Source organism: Urtica dioica, chromosome 12 (genome assembly GCF_054948205.1).
Source record: "Urtica dioica subsp. dioica isolate 48M chromosome 12, U.dioica_male_clone48M_v1_H2, whole genome shotgun sequence".
NCBI classification, from domain to species: domain Eukaryota; kingdom Viridiplantae; phylum Streptophyta; class Magnoliopsida; order Rosales; family Urticaceae; genus Urtica; species Urtica dioica.
The window spans coordinates 13,727,198-13,751,054 of NC_142767.1; the positions used below are offsets into that span (position 1 = coordinate 13,727,198).

Consider the following 23,857-nt stretch of genomic DNA (forward strand, 5'->3'; position numbering starts at 1 on the left):
TGGAATGGCCTAGTAAGTTACAAATTTCATTTTTAATTATTTTAGAAAAAATACTATTGATTTTTTTATTATAAAATTATATAATTAATGTTTAATTAGTTTTAAAAGAAGTATTAAAAAAATGTACTATAAAATTATCCAATTAATGCTTAATAATTTTATATATTAATGAAAAGATATATTTTTTCTTTTTGAATTGTTTTACATTATATTATTAATATTTTATTAGTTTTAATAAAAATAAATATTAATTTTTCATTAATTAAAAGTTGTCACGTGTTTTTCCATCCAACTTAATGAATTAAGTATTTATGGTGCAACTAAAATATAACATTATATATTTTTCGGCCAAAAAAAAAATTATAAATTTAAAATGATTTTTAGAAAGTATTAATTATATTTTCCGCTATTAACTCTTTTATATATATTGCATTTAGCTTAAATGTTAAGTTTGTTTATCTTAAAAAAACAAAAAAGACAAAAACTACAAAATTGCTACATTCCTATTTTTTTTTTCATAAAAATACTTTTAATTTAAATATAAAAAAAATAAAAATATATTTTAAAATACGTAACTAAATTTTATATATATATATATATATATATATATATATATATATATATATTGTGTTGACTTTTTCTTGACTGATAATCATGACAAACTTTGGGATGTCATAAATATGACTTTCATCATTCATTGAGCCTGGAAGATAGTATTGTTTAAAAATTATAAGCCCCGAACAAATGTTTAATTGAGTTTGGAAGATAGTATTGTTTAAAAATTATAAGCCCCAAACAAATGTTTAATGAATGACTAATTTTGTTTTCTTCATTTATTATTGTAAAGGAAAAATGACACATATATACTTTGTGTTTAAGTGAAATGTCGAGTTGATATTTGATTTTAAAAATGTCGAGTTTGTATCATCTGTTTAATTAAAATAACGAAATTATACCTTAAAATAGATAATTATACCATAAATCTTTCTTTCGTTGACTTTTTTTTTATTGATGTTCGACTCTGATATTTATATGTAAACCTCATTTTACCATTATTCATTTGTGACTTATAGCCCCATGTGTAATTTTAATTATTATTTAAAATAAAAAATGAAATCCATATAGACTAATAAAATTCATACCTCCCAATAAATCATGTCATTTCCCTGTTCAAATTGCGACTATTATTCTTAAATTTCACAGTCGAATCAGTGATTTTGATGACTTTTGAATGTCGATTTTTATCATTTCCTCTATTTGTGTTTTCAACGATTCAGATTTCAGAGATCGTTGATTTTATTTTATTTTTAATAGATTAAAATTGGGGGGGGGGGGGGGGGGGGGGGGGGGGGGGGGGGGGGGGAATAAATAAGTGTAGAATGTGATATACATGTAAATTGGGTAAAATGGAGTCAACATCAATGGAAAGTTATTAAAAGGAAGATTGTTGGCACAATTATCTATTTTAAGATGTAATTTTGTCATTTTAATTAAACAGATGGTATAAACTCGACATTTTTTTTAAAACCAAAAGTTAAACTTGACATTTCACTTTAACATATGGTATATATGTGTCATTTTCACTTATTGTAATTGCACAGATAACATTAAAGCACAGTCTCTAGATTCCAAATCAGGAGTGATGTCTCTTTCTCTGTTTATGTATCTTATTTTTATTCAAGTTAAGAAAAAAAAAATATGGTTTATGATCTAACGGCATGAATTAGAATTAATTTTCTTAATTAGTTATTTGTTTTGTGGGTTGGAGATATGGATTTCTCTATTAATAATCTCCACGGTTTTATTTTAGCATTGATTGAGGGTTTGGTCAATGTTGTAACAATTGAGCTTAACAACGATTCGCTCTCTGTCGAGTTTTTATCGAGATGGGGAATCTCTAAGCTAGTCTTTTTAGCATTTCGATTAAATTAAAAATGTAAATAAGTTATGGAAGAATGGAAGAATCGGGTTTTCAAAAATTTGGCAAAGAAAGTAAAATAAATAAATAAATAAAATCAACAAAAGGTGTATATACGGTACAATAATTTTTTTTAGCTAAATTGAGAGTACATATGTGACATCGTTAAAAACCAAAAGGTAGGACGTACCATTTCACTTAAACTCGGGACAGATGTCATTTATCACATTTAATAATCATTCAAGTACTAATATTATAACTCAATTCATGTCTAACTCTCGCATAAAATATAAAATGATAAATAATAACAATGTAAACAAATATGAATAAAATATAAAATGATAAATAATAACATCATAAGCAAATATGAATAATAGAGATATGTACACATGTTTGTTAGACATCAAAACTTATATTTAATATTTGCATATCATACGTCAATAAAAATGATAAATAATAACAATATCAACACTCAATTCATGTCTAACTTTCGCATAAAATATAAAATGATAAATAATAACAACATAAACAAATATGAATAATAGAAATATGCACACATGTTTGTTAGACATCAAAACTTATATTTAATATTCTTCAGATCATACGTTAATAAAAATGATAATAATAATAATATTATCAATACTCAATAGTACACTACTTAAATAAACTCAAGTAGTGCGGCGATACAAATATTTGTCGTTGTTCCATTTGAAATTGTTAATATCGAATAAGAGAAAATAAACATTGATAAACACTATGAGAAAAAAAAAATTGATGGGTATATAGGGTATTAACAAGTATACTAGTAATCCATATATAAATTAAAAGTGTAAGAGAGTATTAGCTATTTATCAGGATCACAAAAATATATATATGCCGACAGATTGTGAGTTACCGTGAAAAACTAAAACAGCTTATTGGAAATTTTTTATTTATTTATTTGTTTAGTTTAGAAATTAGAATACATTATCTTTCAAAAAAATAGACTAGTACATTATTTTTCCGAAGAGAATTGTGAAAAAGGACATTTAAAAGAGTTAAGCTAAAATATTATTCAAGCTATTACATAATACAATGCAAATAAAATCTATTTTGAGAGAGGACACAACATGATCATCTAGGAGAGACAATGGTGAGTAAGAGATAGGAGGAGAAGTTCTCCAGCGGGTCGCAGCAGAGAACACCAATAAGAACTCGAATGATACGAGCACGTTGAGCAATAGTTTTAGACTTTAGAGATAACGAGAAAGGTTGAGATATTGTTAATTTGGCGCAAGAGAGAAGAGGGGTATGAAATATGAATACATTATACATTTTTTTAAAAAACATTGCCATTTTCATCTTGGAGTAGATTTGGAGCATACTTCATTGAGTCGTCGCCGGCGTTGATTTGTGCTTCTCCGGCGTGGGAGAGGTTACTGGTTCTTCATACTTTTCCTCATCAGAGAGCGACGACAAAGGTGAAGTCCCTCACCTCTGACTTGTCGCCATACCGCATCATCGTCTCGTCGAGATCGGTGATGAGTTTCTCTATTCTTCGACGAAAATGGTTCTAGGGTTAAGTCTGAGAGAGAGAGAGAGAGAGAGAGAGAGAGAGAGAGAGAGAGAGGGAGAGAAAGGTATTATAATCTTTACTCCACTAAAAATTGAAGCTCAAACTCATAGTTGTGGAAGGTTTTTATAGTAAAAAAGAAAGTGTTTTCACCGGTTCTTCATACTTTTCCTCATCAGGGAGCGACGACAAAAGCGAAGTCCTTCACCTCTGACTCATCGCCATACTGCATCATCGTCTCATCGAGATCGGTGACGAATTTCTATCCTCTTTGACGAAAATGGTCCAACTTTCCATTTTTATCTTCCTCTAGGTTAATTTAGAGAGAGAGAGAGATATTATAATTTTTACTTCACTCAAAATGAAGCTCAAATTCATAGATGTGGTAGTTTTTTTTATATAGTAAAAAGGAAAGTGTTTTCACATTGCTTAAACTTTATTGCTTTGGATCAAATTGAAAATTCACACAACAACAAAGCTCATATAAACTATTACTCAATGCCTTCCATTATAATTTATAATCCCACACAGTACTAATCTCTCTCTCTCTCTCTCTCTCTCTCTCTCTCTCTCTCTCAACAAACAAAAACACCACTAAAGGAGGTTGCGATCTTATTCAATTTGACAATGGTCAAAGAGCAGCATTGGAAAGGGTCCTGAGATTAATGGGCCTAATACGGGCCGAGTTCCCGGCCCAAAGGGCTTTGGCGATGAGGTGGTAGGTGTGTTCTGAGGGATGAAAATAATCCCAAAACAAAAACTCATTTGGGTTTGAACAAATCTTGTAGCCCTCTTTCCCACATTGCACTTCTCCTCCTAGAGACCCCACGCCACAGCATGCGCTTGTTACATCCTTGAACCCTATTCCAAAATAAATAAAAATTATATATCAACAATGATATTCTGATATATATTTATAATTTAAAAAATCAGAAATTTTGTATAGATTGATACTTAAACTTTAAATTTATATTTTAAAAGATTTGTTATTGAGTTTATATTTTTCTCTAACTTGGTTAATAATTTTATCAGTCGATTTATGCTTAGATATTCAGTTTATGCTTAGAAAAATTAATCATGTCATAAATTATCTTCTTTCGGTATTGATCGAATTTCTAATTAGGTAATATATAAACGGGTAAAATGAAATATAAAATAGTCACGTACGTACCATAACGTGTAGGCATGGCTTGGAATAGACGAACAAGATCATACATAGCCCCATAAACACCAATCATCCCTTTGTATTTCAAAGGTATAACCTCCTTCACCAAAACCTCCAACCCTTTGTTGTAGTCTTTCACCATTTTGTTCATCTTCCCAAAGCAACGGTTTGCGGGCCCTCCCAAGAGGACTCGGGCCGGGACGCAACCAACGGGCCCAAGAGAGAACAAGGCGACACGTCGGGCTCCCAACTTGTAGATTCGGTCCACGAAGGCCTCAGCTTCTGCCAACATGGATGCCACATAGGCGTCCGGGCCTAGAGATGGCGCTCCGAACGGGAAGAAGTAGTTGAAGGCATCGTTGGAGCCGGATTCGAACAAGAATAGGGAGTCTTGTATTAGGGTTTTGTCGATGTGGTTTTGGTCAACGAGGGTTTGGAATTGTTGAAGTTGGACTTGAATTGAAATCACATTCTAGAATTAGACACATGCACTACATGTCAATATATTATATAAATAGTATAACTAATTATATTATTATTATATAATTAAACAAGCAGTATGCCCCGAGCATTGTTGTAAAATAATTAATATATTTTAGTATGGAAGAAGAAATATATAGAGACATGTCTAAAAATATTTAGGTTTGAAAAAAATGCATTTAAAATTTTTTGGAGACATTTTTTTTCTTTTCGATATAGAAAAAAATCGGTACAAATGAACACTATTTGTGTCTAAAGTTCAACCCTTTTTTTTTAGTTTAAAAAAAACACTGTTCATTAAATTGTGTTTTTGTGAGTAAAAGGGATTCATTTACTTTATATATATATATATATATATATATATATAATAATAATAATAATAATAATAATAATAATAATAATAATAATAGTAAATTCTCTTATAATATATAATTTACCAAATCCAAATTTGTTGCCTGCAAAACACCACTGCCTGCACTGGCAAAATTGATACCATTGGAAGGATAAGCTTTCCAAGTCCCATTGGAAACAGCAAGCTGTGCCTCTATGAATGGTTTCTGTATCTCTATCCCCATATATTGTGCTGCCCATATATATCACTTCAATCATTAATAGCCCTTAGAATTCAAAAACAAAATAACATAAAGAAGAGAAGAAAAAGAAACTCACCAAAAAGCTATATATATATTATATAAATTGAAATCTAAAGATATATAAACCATCGAAAATTCATGATCAGTGAGCTGAAATATTTATTTATCACCAATTTTTTAAATGCATGGGCTAATTTCTTAAATGAAAGCTGCAATTAACATAAAAATGTGTCGAATTACAAAATGTAAATATCTATATTATATTTGTTGGCACCAAAAAAAAAAAAAAAAAAGCTTATACAAGGAGGGAATTGAAGAGAGAAATAATAGTACTCACAAATAAAATCGGGAACGGTCCTTCCATTGGTGAATCTTCCGGTGGGGTGGTGGAAGAAAGTGGAGCCATATGGCGGGAAATCTGCCTGTGCCGTGCAATTCTTGACGAAATGGTTGTTCCCCGCGTCCATGATCGAGTCTCCAAAGGTGAAGATCGCACGTGCCACCGTGTTATTTGACGATAATAACCCTCGCACCGGCGCGTAATTCGTGACCAAAATGAAAATAAATAGTTTAAGACCATTTTGTACTACAAGACCATCTAGCTCCTTCATCATGTTTCTTTTTTTCTCTCTTTCTTTTAATTTGTGAGGAAGCTGGCCCTTGACCAAGATTGATGTTGAAGCAAGGTACGTTATTTATATGCTTATATATATATACGCAAATATTGTAAAGTAAAATAAAGGAGACAAGTGAGGACGTAATAATGTAACTGAATGCACGAGCTTTGTGCATGGAAGACATGCGTTATCTTGATTATTTCGTTTCTTATATTTAGGGTTTATTTGACGGAGAAAAAAAAAAACATTTGAGGCGTACCTTTTCCCATGTGATATCATGTTTTTCAGCTTTTTTGTGGCACCCATTCTTTATAGATTCTAAAAACAGACTCATTATATAGATAGCTTGTAGTTTAGAGAAAGCTTTTAATATGGCCGTTCCATAATGGAAGATAAATATCAAAATTGATCTCATTTTTTAAAATTGAATTAAAATTATAACGGGCTACTGAGTTAAATAGTAGATATAATTTTTTTCTATAAGACTTGACTTGAACCTCGCAAAATTCAGAGCTGAGCTTAAGATCCTAAATAGTCCAACAATTTACAAGTTATGGATTTATTGCTAGATACACTACATGTAAACGTGATTGGCTCATTTCTAGTCAGGGCCGGCCCTGACCTAAGGCGGGCAAGGCTTGTGTCTTGGGCTCCAAAAAAAAATTATTTTACACTTTCTGCCTATTTTTAATAAAATTTACATTTTTTACCCTAAAAATTTTCACTTTTGGCCCATTTTCTAAAAAATTTACATTTTTTACCCTAAAAATTTACATTTTTATTAGTATTATAGGGCCCCAAAATATTGAATCGCCTAGAGCCCCCGGTGAGTTTGGACCGGCCCTGTTTCTAGCACTAACATAAATAAATTACAAAATAGTAAATTTGATATCTTTCAATGTATATATAGGTTTCCACCATTGGTCCGATTTTACTGGTATATTAGTATGTCTTCCAATAACTAGACGAGTCTCATGAATTCATGGAATACATTCCCAAAAAGAACTATAGAAAGTTAACTATATGAATTAATTATACAACATGACAGAGAGCATCTATGTAGTTTTGGGGTACAGTAACGTTTTTTTTTTTTTTTTAATAGAAGAAATGTGATACTTACAGCTTTATCTTTCGGAAGATCGCCCCCTAATTGTGATTTTTTTTCAAAATGTTGCTACAAAATAATTGAGATATCGACTTATATTCTATAAAACCATATGCGCGGTTTTACAAATAAAAATATATTACTGTCCCAAGTAGAAAACCAAGTTCTAAGCACAATAGGCATCGAGTACTTTGAATTTTCAGGCAGGACTATCCCTAATTAAAAATGAATCTATTAAAAATATAGATGTGTAATGAGAGTGTTGTATGAGAAGTAAGAAAATGGAGAGATTTCTCGAGTCCTTGTGTTACGCTTCAATTGTTCCGCTTTCTTTTTATGAGTTAGGCCTATTCGACCGTAGTTGACTTCGGTTAAGTAGGCCTAACACGCGATATTTTTTCAAAAAGTAAATAATACAAATTGCGGTCAAATAGTCCGAGTTTAGTTAAAATATTTATATTTGAAAAATATTTGTAAAGGGCTTTTATGTAAATTTGTATGTAAATTTTAGTTTTCTATTTTACACATAAATTTCATTAGACTTACCATTAGACAAACTATCACACATGGAATATGAAATTTCCCTTTACATATTACATTTTGTGCAGTCCAGCGTTGCAATTATATTTTTACTCGTTTTTTTTTACCCCTCGCAACTCAAAAGGTAGTGCATAAAAAGTGGTTCTCTACGGTGGCAAATCAATGTCATTACCGCAATGATAAAAACAAAATAGTGTGTTTGGAGTTTTGATTACAAAATTGTTTTTTAAAGTTTTAAACAATGATTTTTTTATGTTTGCATTTTTTTAAAAAATTATTTACTATTTTGGACACAAACAATAAATAAATAACCTTGACATGTTGAAATTGCATTTTAGCAAACGTTTGGTAAATAATTGAAAATTATCCAATCAAATTATTAACTGACTATTAGAGCAGTATAGAACGATGCCGTTTAGGCAAAAAAGAAGTTAGTTATAAGTGATAGACTCACAATCATTCATTGTCTGCAAGGAGAATCGGAGTTGGAGAACCCTTGTTTTTGAGGTTGTGGTGAAGATCTGACCTAGAACTTTCCAGGCTTCGGTTGAGCTCGCACAATGATTCACATGTCCCAGCATGGAATCAGAGATCGATGAGAAGATCCAGCTGAGTAAGAACTGATCGTGTTGAATCCATAGAACATACTCTGGATTTGGAGTTTGACTGGTAACGTCATCGCGACTAGTCGATTCAACAAATATTGAAGGAGCGGGAATCGTACTGAGCAAGAAACCTTCAAGGCTATGTGAGCGCGTAGTGGCTAGGACTTGAAAACTCCAGAAAATGAAGTTGTTTCGATCTAAGTGAAGACTTAGGGGATTCAGGTGAGGAGAGAAGTTTTGGTAGAGCTGTGATTGAGCGGAGCTGATTGAGATCGGAGAAGACGAGTTGCTTAGATTCGCCATTGATGAGTTGAAGATTTCTAGGTTTAGAGAACGAGCTCTGATACCATGAGAGAGATAGAGAGAGACTGAGTAAAAGCTAGAGAGAGAGAGAGAATGAGACGAGATTGAATGAGAGAATCTTCAACTTATTTCTTGATTGCACTAACTGTTTGTATAAATACAATACCGGTGATGAGCTCACAGCCATTGATCTTACAACTAACTTTGATCTAATGGTTGTGAGTCTATCGCTTATAACTAACTTCATTCTTGCCTAAACGACATCGTTCTATACTGCTCTAATATTGACCAAAAGAAACAAAAATGCGCTTTTTGATCGATTTTCATTTAAAAATGAATAACAAAATATTAATTACATGACAGTTTATTTCAAAATAATTTAATTAACATATAACTTAATTTCCTTATTTTTCTCATTTTTTCTATTCACATTTCCGTTTATACATGTTAATAGCATATAGTAATAGGTTTTTTTTTTTTTTTTGTTAGTTTAAAATGATCAATAGTTGCTTATAACATCTAGACTTTTGCGCTTCTTAATAGTTGTTGGTGTGAGATTAGTTCCTACATGTGAGCCTGAGATACTTAGACCCACCACGATATCAAATATATTTGGGCCTCAAAGGAACGGAAAACAACATTGAGTTGTTTCCCATTCTTGACCTCTTCAAAGAAGCACCTCGGAGGACACACGGTTAACAAAGAGGGATTATTCCTAAAGTATGATCTCCCCATTCATTTTGGACCAAAATCCATTAAGTCCAAATTAATCCAAATCTATGACCCCATAAATTGGGCAATTACATTTTTAACCTTCTTTCTCTCTTTACCAAAAAAAAAACCAAATCAACAGAGGAATACCACCTCCAGGAAGAGCGTCGTTCTGTGACTCATCAGCGTCGGATCCAAGCATCTCAATCCACGACCCAATCGTCCTCTCCACCACTCTAAAGATCCCCCGACGCTCGAGAATTTTGAAAACCACCTTCATTACTCGCCGGAGACTTCCCTCTCGGCCACGCTGCATCGCCGGAGTTCAGACGACGCTGAGAGTTCCGGCAGAAGACCTCAACGCCGAGGCCAATGTCAATAAATCTTCAAAGGAATTTTCCAGAGTTATTGAAGATTTATTGACATTAATGTTAGGAGGGGCTAATATACAGAAAAAAGTTGAGGGGGGTTGATTTGTAAATTTTTAAGGTAAAAATAAAAAATAAAAAATATTTGAGGGGGGGGGGGGGAGGGGCTATAGCTCCCCTTGGCTCTTTACTGGCTTCGTGCCTGCATACGGGGTGTGGAAAACAAAATGTCATAAATATTTGTAATACAGACATTAGTATACAACAACTGTAATTATACTACCAAAAATGTTAGTATGGACTGTGTATACTGGTCTTTTACTAAGTGGCACAACCATATGTATTGGTGACAAATATTACAGTAAAAGATGACACCAAATTTTGAATGAATCTGGTCCACATCTTGATAATAAAGTTAGCAACAATCAAAACGACATCCAAGCATCATGAGAAGCATCGTGGACTAGGAAGTCTAGATGCCTCGGAATCTCCTAGTTCGGACGTCCAAAACGAGATCTCCCCTTTATGAACGAGGCTCCATATATATACTCAAGACGCTATCTCTGGCACATGACCAACATTTACAACTCACGTCCATGAAATGGAGTTCTATAAAATCAGCGAGGAAGACAAAGAGACTAGTTTTCCCACAACGTCACTACTAGAATCTCATTTATTTTCGTTATTATCGTAAATTTGTAAACCAGTGAAACAATCAAAACTGGACCAGACCATTATAACCGGTTTGGTCCGGCTCAATTTTTTCTCTTATTCAGTCTAGTACAGTTTATTCTTTTTAAACATGTTTAGCCGATCCAATTTGATTTTTCGACCAATTTTAGACCGGACTGAACCATGTTGATCTGACCCAAAGGCTACACATCGCGTGCGGTATTCTGTGGCCAACATTGCTCGTTCCATCTCAAGCAGAACCAACAAGTGTTAATAAGCCTCCCCACAGTACATCTCTCCCGAGGAGGCTCAGAAGTTCAGGGACTCTGCCTATACTTTCCACCAACTTCATTCTCAATTGGACTTAATTCCATTTTCCACACATAAAATGTATCAAGACACCAGTTTGAGAAACTGGCATATTATGTATCAGACGATCAAGTCTAGACAATAGAGTTGTCCTCAAAAGCAGTTCGCCTCTTCGCATTTCAGAGTTGGGAGATTCTCTTGGAGTTGTAATATGAAGACCTGGTCTTTCACAAAAGAATTCTATAATATCCATGACTATATCTAAAATCCCTTATCAGTTCAATCAAATCCATCATTGTCCTTTGATCATGCGTTAACATCGTTCGTGACTCACCATAAGAGGAAGAGAAAAGAGAGAAAAAGTAGCGATGTAGCGACTTGTTCGAGGCCGTATTCAAAACTGAAAGAATTTGATAGGCACGGAGAATCGCTTTTGGAGCTTATTTTTGCCAACCTTCAATGCAAATTACGCCAACTTTTTCGACGCCTTTGCTCTGCAAATTGGCTTTCTTTCCCACTCTTTCGAGACCTCTAATTTAAAGCCCTAATCTTGCACATCCAAAGCAAAATCAATACATCGTATTTCAATCAAATTAGTGCTTATACCGATTTCAACTCTAATTTAAGTTAATTATGTGAATTTAAATGTAGCGACTTGTTCGAGGCCGTATTCAAAACTGAAAGAATTTGATAGGCACGGAGAACCGCTTATAGGACTTGTTATCGCCAACCTTCAATGCAAAACTTCGCTAACTTATTCGGCGCATTTGCTCTGCAAATTGGCTTTACTAATTAAAAAAGCAAATAACTTAAACCCCGAACAACAAACAACAGGAGAATAAAAGAAGAAGAAAATCCAAAAATCTACAAACAGCACCGAGTAGGGGGTACAGAGAACGGTGTGAAATTGAAGAGCGTGGTTGTTTGTATTTATAAGACATTTTCAGCCAAGCCCTAATAGCCCTATTCAATTCCAGCCCGGCATAAGTGCGCCCATAAAGCAGGCCCATAAAGCATTTCTTATATTACCAATCAAATTCATCTTCTTCTTCTTTTTTTAATAAATATAATTCGTTCAGCAAATTTAAAATTAATTTGTTCGGGAAAAATACATTTCAATAATCCTTATCTAAACGGTATGTAATATAAACCGTGTAAAAAATAGGTATTTAACAATACTAGTATTAATTAATTGGAATAAATTAACTTAATATGTAAATTATATTATTAATGGTGTCATCTAATAATATAAATATTTGTAATTGCTTTTAAAACTGTTACACGGACAAAAATGCCATTTTAGCCAATTTAATCCTCTTTCTCTTTAACTTCCGCATTTCCTCTATTCTCGCTCTTTCTAACTCTCAAAACCCACTCAAATCCTTTCAACATCGGCGGATTTCGTGAATTTTGCTGAATAATTGGTAAGTTCACTCATTTAGTCATCTTAAATCAATTTAGTGATATATTTTTCTATAATATGACTTAGGATAGATATGGTGTAAAAAAATCTGAAATTTCACATATGTTACGATGTAATACGATAAAATAGGATTGAAATTCAACTTTTTTTTTTTTACGATGAAATTGCTCTTCACTTAAGATAATTTAAAATGGAATAGATAAGATACGTTAGGATACAATGATTTACGATAGGATATGATAGAATACGATGATTTTCTATAGGACATGATAGGATACGATAGGTTACGATAGGATATGAGAGGAAAAAAAACATGTGTTTATTTGTTATGAAGGGTATTTTTCTCTCTTTTTTGGACAAAAATTCATTTATAGATATTTTGAAACTAACGTTGATATTTAGCTACTTATGAGGTCCACTTTATGAAATTTCTCTTTTGATATTTGTCCAACTTTTCATACTTATATATATCTACTCATGTATCATTGGCTAATAATGTTCTCCCTAAAAAACTTATATATAAGAGGATAGAAGAAGAGAGCAAGAATCATCAAAACTTTGTGAAGCTCAATCGGAGATCTTGTTATAAATTAAATTTAATTAATTAGATTAATTAAAAATGGAAAAAATAGGGGGAAATGGTGGCAAAAATACTCAAAGTTTAGACAAAACACTACTTATATACTCATTCTTTTTTTTTTTTGGCAAAAATACTCAAAGTTTCAAATTTAGTTACACGTTAATACTTTGCCGTTAAAATGTATGTTTGAACTTAACGGTCCGAGTAGTAACGGACCCACTATAACGTAACATGTGGTATTTTTGCTAAAGAAAAAAACTTTGAGTATATAAGTAGTATTTTGACCAAACATAGAGTATTATTGCCACCATTTCCCCAAAAAATAAAAGAAATTAAGTGTGTTTATAAATTAAAGTAAACATAAAAATAAAATAAAAAATAATTAAGAAATTCAATTAATTAGAAGAGGATTATAAATTTCTGAGGGTCTATTACTGAAAAAAAAGTCATCTACTTAAATTGGTGTGTTTTGGTAAATCTATAATCTATAACATAATTAATAAGTAGCACCTCCACACTCATACTCATCCTGAGGCCGTCATGTGGCGTCGCCAGGCGGCGACACGTGGCGGCTTTTTCTTTTTTGGCCTTCCGGCCTCTGTTTTTTTTTTTCGATCTTTACTTTTTTTTTTCCCTTTTTTTTTTGCCTTTCGGCCTTTACATTTTTTTTTAGTTAAAAAGTAGCATTTTTTTTTTGCCTTCCGGCTTTTACATTTTTTTTTTCCCCCGGCCTTTCGGCCTTTATTTTTTTTCCTTCTCTCATCAATATATTTTGTATATTTTTTTTCTCCCTCTTTTATCAATATATTTTGTATAAACTTTTTATGTATATTATAATCATAATTACTAATATTATATCAATAACATACATTATTTTGAATATATGGTATTATATATATTATATTACACGTAGATTTTGTATATATTTTTTTTTATGTATTATCATATATATTGTTGGAATAAGTAGATTGAAAGACTACGAATACTGGTAAAAGAAGTTATCTTACATGGTACAGATGGTGCACGAGATATGCTATATATAGAAGCTATGATACTGACTAGTAATTTAGAAAGCCAGATGTCTTAATCATGACATACAACCCGAATTGTGAGAGATGAGCAAGCAACGATTATGCGATGTAGAATCATAAAAGGATTTTTCTTACATTTTGTAATTTTGTTACGCATTACTTCTCTTTAAATAGTTTTATATTTTCTTTATTAAATTCTATTTCTTTTTCTTTTTCATATTTATTCCCCTTCACCTTATATGTGTATCCATATTTCATTGCAAGCGAACGCAAGTTTTATTTACCCATAAAAGTCTAACCAATGTACAAAGTAATTTTTTATATTTTATTATTTATTCATCATTTTTAATGGGGTTTTTTTTTTCTTAATTGCTAGTTTCTTTAGTGCCCATTGTTTAAAAAACTTGATAACACAAGTTAACCGATACAAATTTTACTTGCTATTATCATTTATAATATCATAAAATTACGCGCGTTGCTAAAACTAGTATAGTTAATAAGTAATAATATTAACCACCAAATAATAAGTAACAAACTTACTTTTAACTTTTGTTAATAAGCCGACACATGGCTTATCAACTGATGGACAAGTGGCATTTCAGATTCTTTCATTTTTACTTCACGTGCCTCTCTCTCTCTCTCTCTCTCTCTCTCTCTCTCTCTCTCTCTCTCTCTCTCTCTCTCTCTCTCTCTCTCTCTCTCTCTCTCTCGTGACCATAGACAATGGGACCCATTTCATGTTGTCTTCATTGTTTCTTTTTTTTTTTTTTCTCTTTTCCATGTAATAATCTTCACAAACATAAAAACACCAAATCATGCATAAACTAGACTCTTGTATCGACAATATTAGAGTAGTGTTTATGTTACGAATAAAATTTAGTCTTTTATCGAGTTAAGAGTTCGAGTTTTCTGTTGGTATTTTAATTGTACATGCACTCAGATGTCTTTCTCCACGGTCGGTGGTATTCGAGCATTTTGGTTCATCAACTAACTTCTGAGAATATGTTGAATTATGTTGCTCGAAATTTAGCGTGATTAATCTTTCGTTAGTTGTGTGTGTTCATCCGATTATAGTTTTGAACTATTGTTGTTTTGAAGTCTCTTTTATCGTTAGAAGATGTATGTTTGTACTATTGGGTGTTATTCCATTTTTCTAATAGAAAAGTCTGGACCTATTATTATAAACCAAAATGTATAAAACTAGACTTTAATATGGTTACGAAACTTTAATACGTAGGTAATAAAAAACAAAATATAAACAGGAATCAAATATCTTCAACAAAATAAATTAATTATTCAGGTCTAAATAGATCTATACTCTTGTATTTTGACAAATGTTAGCCTTTTTTTTATTATTATTATATCTTTTACTCTATCTAATATTTTCATAACAATCTTTGATTCTGCATATTTACATGTTCTTTCTCTAACCATTTCATCTATTTCAAAGGGTTTTTTTTAATTATTATTATTATATACAATTAACTTATTAATATGATGCTTATACAATTAATTAGCCCAAACAACCCCCTATCTTTTAAAATTGTAGTCCAATTATTAAGATATTAAGGAAAGTAGCCAATTTATTAAAATAACATTTTGATATTTCAATAATAGCCTTAACAGTTAATATCATTAACCGTCAGAGTAAATAATATTAACCTTCATATAATTTTATCAATTAATTTTATTACCATATCAATAATAGCCTTAACAGTTAATATCATCAACCGTTAGAGTAAATAATATTAACCTTCATATAATTTTGTCAATTAATTTTATTAATGGCAACAAGAACAACAGTAAATCTTAGTATCGGTAACAAGAATAATAGTTATCTGAATAACGGTAACAATAACAACAGTAAATCTTATTAAAATAATAAGAACAAGAACGATAGTAAATCTTATTAACAGTAACAAAAACAATGGTTAATTTCATAGTTAATCTTATTAACAAGAACAAGAACAACAGTCAATCTTATTAAAGATAACAAGAACAATAGTTAATTTGACAGTTAATCTTATTAACGGTAACAATAATAACAGTTAATCTTATTACTTGGAATAAGAACAATAGTTAATCTTATTGACAGTAATAATAATAGCAATCAATCTTATTGATGGTAACAAGACCAATAATTAATCTTATGAACAATAGTCAATCTCAATACCAAAAACAAAAAGAACAGTTAATCTTACTCATGAAAAAACGGTTAATCTTATTAATGAAAACTATAACAGCAGTCAATAAGTAATAATAACAGGTTTTTAATATAATTAACGATAACAATATCGTTAGTTAATCTTATTAACGGTAATAATAACAATAGTTAATCTTATTAATAGTAACAATAACAATTGTTAATCTTATTAACGGTAATATGATAATTAACCTTATTAACAGTAACAGTTCTTGCCTAATTAATCAAATAGTAAATAGCACTAAATTTTAAGGGTTAATGTTATTAAAGTCAAAGTAAATAATAATAACTGAAGGTTAATATCAAAAATAATTTATACGCTCTTGTCTAATTAATTATATGGTTAATAACAACAACCTTAACGGTTAATGTTATTAACTGTCAATGTAAATAATATTAACTTTCACAGTAAATAATTTTGTCAAATTCTCGACTTATGTTTGCAACGGTTAATAATCGTCAATGAAAATAATATTAACTTTCATATTTAATCATACTAACTTTCATTAAATAATAACTTTGTTAAATAATATTAACTATCAACAATTTCACAATTAAAACTTATTTTATACCTAAAAAAACGCACATACAGAGGCTTGATTATAATTTCTACTTGAGGCAATGACAATCCCATCCTCGACGATTACACACCCAATAGGCACTACGAGGTCGTCATGGCGAGTTGACCCTGTTGTATTATGTACCAGATTATGAGAACCACGCGAGATTCGATCTCTCGCAGAATCTCATCTCCTTCGCGACTAGTCATGGCCATTGACTTCAAGAGCCTGATTGCTCCGATCCGACCGTCTCAAGTCCTCTCTGATCGCCATGATCGGGATGAAACCGCTTGTTGGTCCTCGAAGCTCCCGGATCGAAAAAAATCTTTATGCGAAACCTGTCGCTGGACGATTCGAGGATCGATAGCCTTTGGAAGACTCTATGCGCCACCGTGGATGAATCTTGATTTTCAATCGATGAGAACGTCCGTTAAGCTGGAATAAGCCTCATCGCAACCGACCGCTTGATCTTTTCTTGGAGCTTCCGTTTGGAAACCACCTACTTTGTCTGCTTCCTGTACGCCTCCTTGAATGCCACGTTGAAGTACTCCTTGCTCTTCTTTGCGCTCGATCTACCGGGAGAGAGGCGCAAACCTTGCTCCACCCGACATGCTGGTAGTTCACCGCGTACTGCTTAAGCTTTCCTTCGTGCTTCGCCAGCCAATCGTCGTCGAGAAGGAACATGAGATTCGAATCCATCACTTTGTTCACAACGTATTGAAGCTTGTTCGCTAGAAAGAGTTACGAGAGACCCACGTGATGGTGGACCTCTGATTTCCCGTCGAGCTTGCGGAGGAGGACTAGGACGAGCCAAACGAACCTGGCCGTGAAAGACGACGACAAGGCTTCCTCGGCCTCGAATTACCTTCCGATGTAAGACTCTGAGAGCTTTGTATCGTAGGTGACCGAAATCGGCGAGCGTGTGATTTTTGTCTGCGAGGAAGGCGAGGTAGTTCATGACGTAGCGCGTGCGGCTTCTCCGAGCTTGACTAGCGATGTCACGGCCTGGTTCCTCACGGAGGCGAATGATTCGAAAGAGAACACGAGCTCGATCTTCGGCCAGAGCTCGGCGATGGCTTTGTACATGTCTAGAGTTTGGAACACCCTCTCTAGCGAGAAGGTGAAGAGCAAGGTGGCTCTGTCGGTGTCGATCTCGATGGAGATTGATTCCCTGATTACGTCGGAGGAGGAAAACACGTGGTCTCAGAGGATCTCTCTCCATAGAACAGTCTTGACGGAAACTTTGACGGTGTGAACTCGGGATTTGATCTTGTACTCCAAAACCTTCTCATCTGTGTTTTGGATTTGAGACGGAGTCGTCTTCTCAAAGATGATCGTCAAACGATGAGAATGATGTCCTTCTCGATGGAGACGGAGCTGTGACCGATCTTCAAAACCCGCGATGGCGATCAAAACAGATGATCAGCGAAAATCGAGATCAAGAAGGAGAGGGTATTAACGAAGGAGAAAATGTTGGTGGTGGTTTTGTGACGTACTTGTCTCTCAAGAGTGAATTTGGAGAAAAAAAAGATATTTTTGGGATTCTAATCAATATTAATTATTTCCTTAAATAAGTTAATAATCAAGTTCTTATTTTAATCTCTCCCAGAAACTACATGCTAACAAATCTCTAAATATTTTCATGCTGATATTATGTTTACCCTAATTTATTTTCTTATGTTTTGCATGAGATGATCTTGTTTTTGTTCATGCTGATATTATGTTTACTCTTATTTGTTTTCTTACGTTTTGCATGAGATGATCTTGTTTTTGTTATAAAAACGATAAGAGTACTAATTTATTTACTATTGCTTCAATGCTCAATTAAACTATTTGCAAATTATATATTTTCATTTTGATGGTTTTATATTTGTAAAAATATTGTTAATTCATTTGTCATTCTGAAAAAAACAAACTAGTAAAACTTATTTTCGTTAAGCACTTTTTCAATATTTTATTATAGTTATATTGGTGTAGACATAAATATAAATTAAATATGCACACTATAAGCACTAAACACCCTGAGGGCGTTATAGAAACAGTATATATAGAACCGGACCATTATAAAGATCTCACTGACCTGTCCGGAGTGTCTGCTTCTCCGCCGTCACAACTCCGGTGACTTTTTCAAGTTCTTCAATAATAACTCACTTCTCCACCATCGCCAATCCCTAAGACTACCACACGAGATTGAAAGCCCTATTCTCGATTAAATGTGCGATCTAACCTAAAGCTTTTTTTCCTTGTCTCTGTCCCCAGTCTTTTTGGTAAGTTTTACAATCTTTGTTTCCTTTTTGGGTCTGCTTTCTCAGCTTTATAATCGTTGTATATATTTTTCACCTGCATGTACAGTATCGGTTCAATTGTTTTATCCTATGTTTTCAATTCAATTCACGAATTTTTTTTATTTTTTATTTTCAGCTTTCTTGATGTGAAGCTAACTGCACTTTTTTTATTTTTTTTTTATTTTTTTATGTACTTGTATGTATAGAGTCCATGTGCATTAATGATTATCATATTTTCTCTGTAACTTCCACAGATTATATTGTATTTTATATTGATAAAAACATCATAGCAGAGCAACAATTGGTGTGTTTGTGATGGATCCGAGACTCACCGGAGATATCTTCAAGCATCTGGAGAAGCAAAGCGAGCTTTTAATGGAAGCGTACAGATCAATGTCACACGAATTGCATAAACTTCAGGTGGAGGAAGAAATGCTGATGCGCAAGTTCTACGAAGTAATGATTAGCCATGGTCAAGTTAAGAAGATTCAGAATGATGGAAAAGAGGACTCACTACCCTAGCTTTTACAAATCCAGAGCCAGAATGGTAAATTTCACAAAATGAGTATAGATGAGTTGAGACTTCATTTGTTGATCTGTTCTCAAGTGTGTCAATTGTCATGATAAAGTCTCTTAAGCGTTGCTCGCCGTGGCACATACTTAAAAAAAAAAATGAGAAGAACTTGTACATTTAAATAATGTTTCTAGTCTTGGGTAGTACCATAATGCACAAGATGGTTACTTTTTCACAAGGGGTTTTTTTTTTTGTGAAGAAACGGATCTCATTCTTATAGCTAATGAAGTGGGAGAAGAATATAGTTCAGCCGTCGGAAACAGTGTGGTCCTCAAGCTCGATTTAGAGAGGTTCTGATGTGTGGAAGACTCAACGGGTGGAAGAGAGGTTTCTTTTGGAAAGCTTTGACGGGTCAAAAAAAGGGCCATAATTGGCGGGAAAACTTGCTGCAAACAGGGACAAAAGGGTGGCCCTTGGGAATCGGAAGGCTCGTGGGTAAAAAAACACGACACTACTAGCTAAATGATTTTGGAGGTTTAGCTGAAAATGAGTCCAAATTCGATTCTAGGAGGAAAAATGGTGAGAGGCTGGTCGTGTGACTGACGTTTTCACATGTGAATTGGGACCTTAAAGTTTCAAGCAATCTCACTTTCGAGAGACTGCTGTGAGAACAGAGCAGGCTGACTGGACAGATCACAAGACCGCCAAACATGGCTCAATGATGAATCGGAGTTTTCCACGAAATCCCTGTACCTTGACTGCGATTTATCCACTGTCGAACCAAATGCAATGACCGTTGAATCTGTTTGGAAGGCCATAAAGTTCATTTGTTTGGCTGGAGGCTAGTTCTTATCAAGATGATCATCGCACGTTCGAGTTAAAGCTCAAAACCCGCACCTTTTTCTCTCTCCACGACATTTTCTTTTACCTCTTCTTGGAGTAGTGCTAATGTTCGTCCCGGGTTTGGTCTTGGTATTGAAATTTTCGTTCTAGTATGGATGATGTAGAACAAACGCAACAAATGCGTCTTTGAAAACGATGTGTTGGATGTCAATCAGGCGCTAGTATTTGTTAATCACTGCATATGAATTTCGAGATTTTTATCAGTCGCGTTGCTAAGTGACTGAGAAAGTGCGGTCCAGCTATTCGGGGAACCAACTTATGATGGTATTTCTCAGATTTTAGTATCATTGAAATGTTTCTTTTAAAAAAAATCTCAAGATTTTCATTCCATGGTTTTGTATTTTTCACATTCAAGTTAAAATTAATGAATGAGATCCGTTTCTTCACAAAAAAGGGATCTGTCTAAACTCTTTATGAGATAAAAAGGGAATCTGTCTAGGCAAAAATTTGAGATTGAGTTATACTTTAACAGAAAAAGAGAAGGAAAAAAAAAATGAATGAAGAGAATGATTATCTAGATTACAAAGCATTCAAAGGGGTAAACATAATGGATATGTTAGATATATAAAATATCGCCTCCCTGTACTTTTGTTCTGTCTTTACAATTGAATGTTACTAGATGACGTGCGTGTAAGGATGATGTAATATCCTATTACTTAGGGTAAATTATTTCAACTAATAGGATATTTTTCGTACTAGTTTGGTCGCGTTTGTGACTTCAATTCTCTAATCAAAATTAATTTCAGCTTGGTCGTTGGTCCTGTTTCTGACTTCAATTCTCTAATCAAAATTAATTTCAGCTTGGTCGTTGGTCCTGTTTCTTTGTAACAAATATACATACTATGGCATGAGTGAAAAAAAAAATCACACTTTAAACAACGTGGGATAAGACTTGTTTAGTTTACATTACAGGATTGTTGTTTAAAGTTATCAAAAGATTAGTCATGCAACTATTATAAATAATTGCATTAAAATAAAAACTTTTAGAAATGATTGTTTTACAAGTTATGAGTTAGAGAAAAAAGAATAGTTTGAGTTGCTTAGGGATGTTTTTTTTTAAGGAAAAATGTGCTTTCATGAAAACTCTCCGATGCATTCTTTTTTACGAAGATCGGTGGAGAAAAGAATAGCTCTTTCATCGATTAACTGATTTCTGCTTCAATAAGATTCCGCACAAGGGGTGAAACATCCCTTACATTACATAAATCAAGACTCTCATCTAGCATTGCCCATTTTAAACAAACCATGAGCAACTTCATTGACAATTCTCGGAATCCAAACAAAGGAAAAGGAAACCGAAGCAAAAAATTTAAGCACATCAAAAACATTTTCATAGACGGGCAATAAATGCCAAACGGAAAACCTTTTGTCGCGACCAAGCTGTCCAATATGCATTCACATTTATGAATATAGCGCGTAATGCGCCCACATACAGAGCCCGTAACTCTGCCTCAACCGCCGAATCGGCTTTGATGCGGCTACGCCAAAGCCATAAAGGTTTGCCTTCTTCATCGCGGGCGATATTCCCTACAGCCGCTTCACGATCTATAAAAGCTGCGTCGAAATTGATTATCTAGAAAAAGCTTCTCGATCATCGATGTTAGTAGAGTGAGTGTGGAAGGCAAGTAGACATAAGGTTTCATCCATGGCTCTTACTTGTCACTTTGTGCACTTGAATTTGAGAAAATGCTTTGGTCAATTACTATTGACAATGCTTCTTAGAGCATCACTAACGCTGAATTTGTTGGAATACTTTTGGTAATGGGGAATTGACACAAATAATACTATCTCAATGTCACTTACCATATTTAGCCCAAAACCAAAAAATTGACAAAACTAATACTAGAGTTTGGTGAGAGAAATAAATGTTGACCCAACTACCCCCAACCCTATTCAATACACACTCAACCCCTATTCAGGAACTTCTCACGCTAAAATTTGAAACCCAACGTTTTTCTTCTTCTTCTTCCTCTGAAACCCATTTGAAACCCAACGTTTTTCTTCTTCTTCCTCGCCGGAATCTACACACGTTGTCGCCAGAATCTCTTCTTCTTCCTCTGAAACCCATTTGAAATCCAACTCTCTATGTAATAATGATAAACTTATCTAAAACCCAAGCTTGAAGTTTGTTTTCTGAAACCCATTTCTAAAACCCAACTCTCTGAAACCCATTTGAAACCCAACTCTCAATGTAATAAAATCAAAAGTGGTTGTTCAATATTAAAGATCCAACCTCATCTTCGTTCAAATCAAAGATCCAAAATTCTTCAAACAAATTTTGGTAAGTTCTTCTTATCTTTAACATACAAGAACATGTTTAATTGTTTTGATTCATGTTGAAATAGGTTCCATTGTGGTTGGGTATGATTTGTTTGTAAAAAATGGTGTTTTTTGTTGAATTCCCGATTTTTCCAGGGTGTCACGAACTGAATTCAGTCCGTGTCACTAGTGTCACGAACTGGATTCAGTCTGTGACACTAGTGTCACGAACTGGATTCAGTTCGTGACACATGTGTCACGAACTGGATGCTTTTCGATGTTAATAACTATTTTTTAATACTCATATCTAATATGACTAAACGTATACAGCCATGGCGGAAATATGTTTATATGCTAAGCATAGCGGGAAGTGGGTAAAACCGGGTGTATATCAAGAGGGTGGTACTCTTACGCTTTTACTTCCTACCAATTTGAATTACCCAAGTTTATCAGCAAACATTGTATGCTCGGTTGAACGTGACCCCTGCAACGCATTCAATCCACGTCAAACATGAAGCTGACGGGCTCGTACCGCCAACCATAGACGACAACGAAAGTTTGCGATGTTATTTGTACTTGAGGAAGAACGAACCGAACCGGACGAAGTTGAATCTTGTACTTGAGATTAGTCCGGAGGCATTTCAGGATAAAAAAAAGCGGATGAAGCGTCTTCTCCACGGGTTGGATCCACTCCAACACCAAACACAAGCGAGAATGGATTCGCTTGCAATCGAAGCAGGATCATTCCAAACATGCCGAGTCCTATATCCGAGTCACGTGAATGGGACATACCAAGTCTGGAGGCTTTCGTCAATGATACTGTTGGGTTGGATGACATCAATACTTTTAGCCAGGCGACATCCCAACCCAGAGGATCTCCGCCACCAGTTATTTTGTCGATATAGGCTCCACGACAGACTCAACACCAGCAAGAGCCTCCTTTTCCACCACAGCCTCCAACTCAATCACAAAGAAAAGAGAAGGTATCGAGCCAAGAGAGGTGTTCGGTTACGGCTCCCGAATCAGATAAATGTGTCGAGAGTAACGATATTGAGGTGTTGGACATTTGATCTCCGGTAAGTGTAAAAAAAAAATTGTATGCAAACAAAGCGGCGTTGTTGAAGCATTTGCGGATGGATGCAATCAATAATCATTATCGGT

The 23,857-nt window shown here is 33.7% G+C and overlaps 1 protein-coding gene, 2 non-coding genes and 1 pseudogene across 3 annotated transcripts; all 4 read right to left on the reverse strand.

Moving 5' to 3' along the window:
- Positions 1-3,893: 3,893 nt before the first annotated feature.
- GLIP6 (GDSL-motif lipase/hydrolase 6) lies at positions 3,894-6,367 on the reverse strand. Its single transcript, XM_089603604.1, has 4 exons — positions 6,046-6,367; positions 5,553-5,698; positions 4,642-5,107; positions 3,894-4,331 (listed from the first exon to the last, which is right to left on the reverse strand). Exons 1-4 carry the CDS (start codon positions 6,320-6,322, stop codon positions 4,102-4,104), a joined length of 1,119 nt encoding a protein of 372 aa, XP_089459730.1. The 5' UTR covers positions 6,323-6,367; the 3' UTR covers positions 3,894-4,101.
- Positions 6,368-9,825: 3,458 nt separating this feature from the next.
- LOC149379318 (exocyst complex component EXO70H1-like) lies at positions 9,826-20,352 on the reverse strand (annotated as a pseudogene).
- On the reverse strand, positions 11,306-11,433 carry LOC149379319 (small nucleolar RNA snoR86). Its single transcript, XR_016294305.1, has one exon. It is a non-coding gene; the product is annotated as a small nucleolar RNA snoR86 (small nucleolar RNA).
- Positions 11,583-11,711, reverse strand: LOC149379320 (small nucleolar RNA snoR86). The gene has a single exon (XR_016294315.1). It is a non-coding gene; the product is annotated as a small nucleolar RNA snoR86 (small nucleolar RNA).
- Positions 20,353-23,857: the final 3,505 nt, after the last annotated feature.

Coding starts and splice junctions, on each gene's coding strand:
- GLIP6 (XM_089603604.1), bottom strand. CDS start 6,322: ATGATGAAGGAGCTAGATGGTCTTGTAGTACAAAATGGTCTTAAACTA. Junction 5,108..5,552: donor AGGCAACAAATTTGGATTTG/GTAAATTATATA, acceptor GTCTAATTCTAG/AATGTGATTTCAATTCAAGT. Junction 4,332..4,641: donor AGCCATGCCTACACGTTATG/GTACGTACGTGA, acceptor ATTTTGGAATAG/GGTTCAAGGATGTAACAAGC.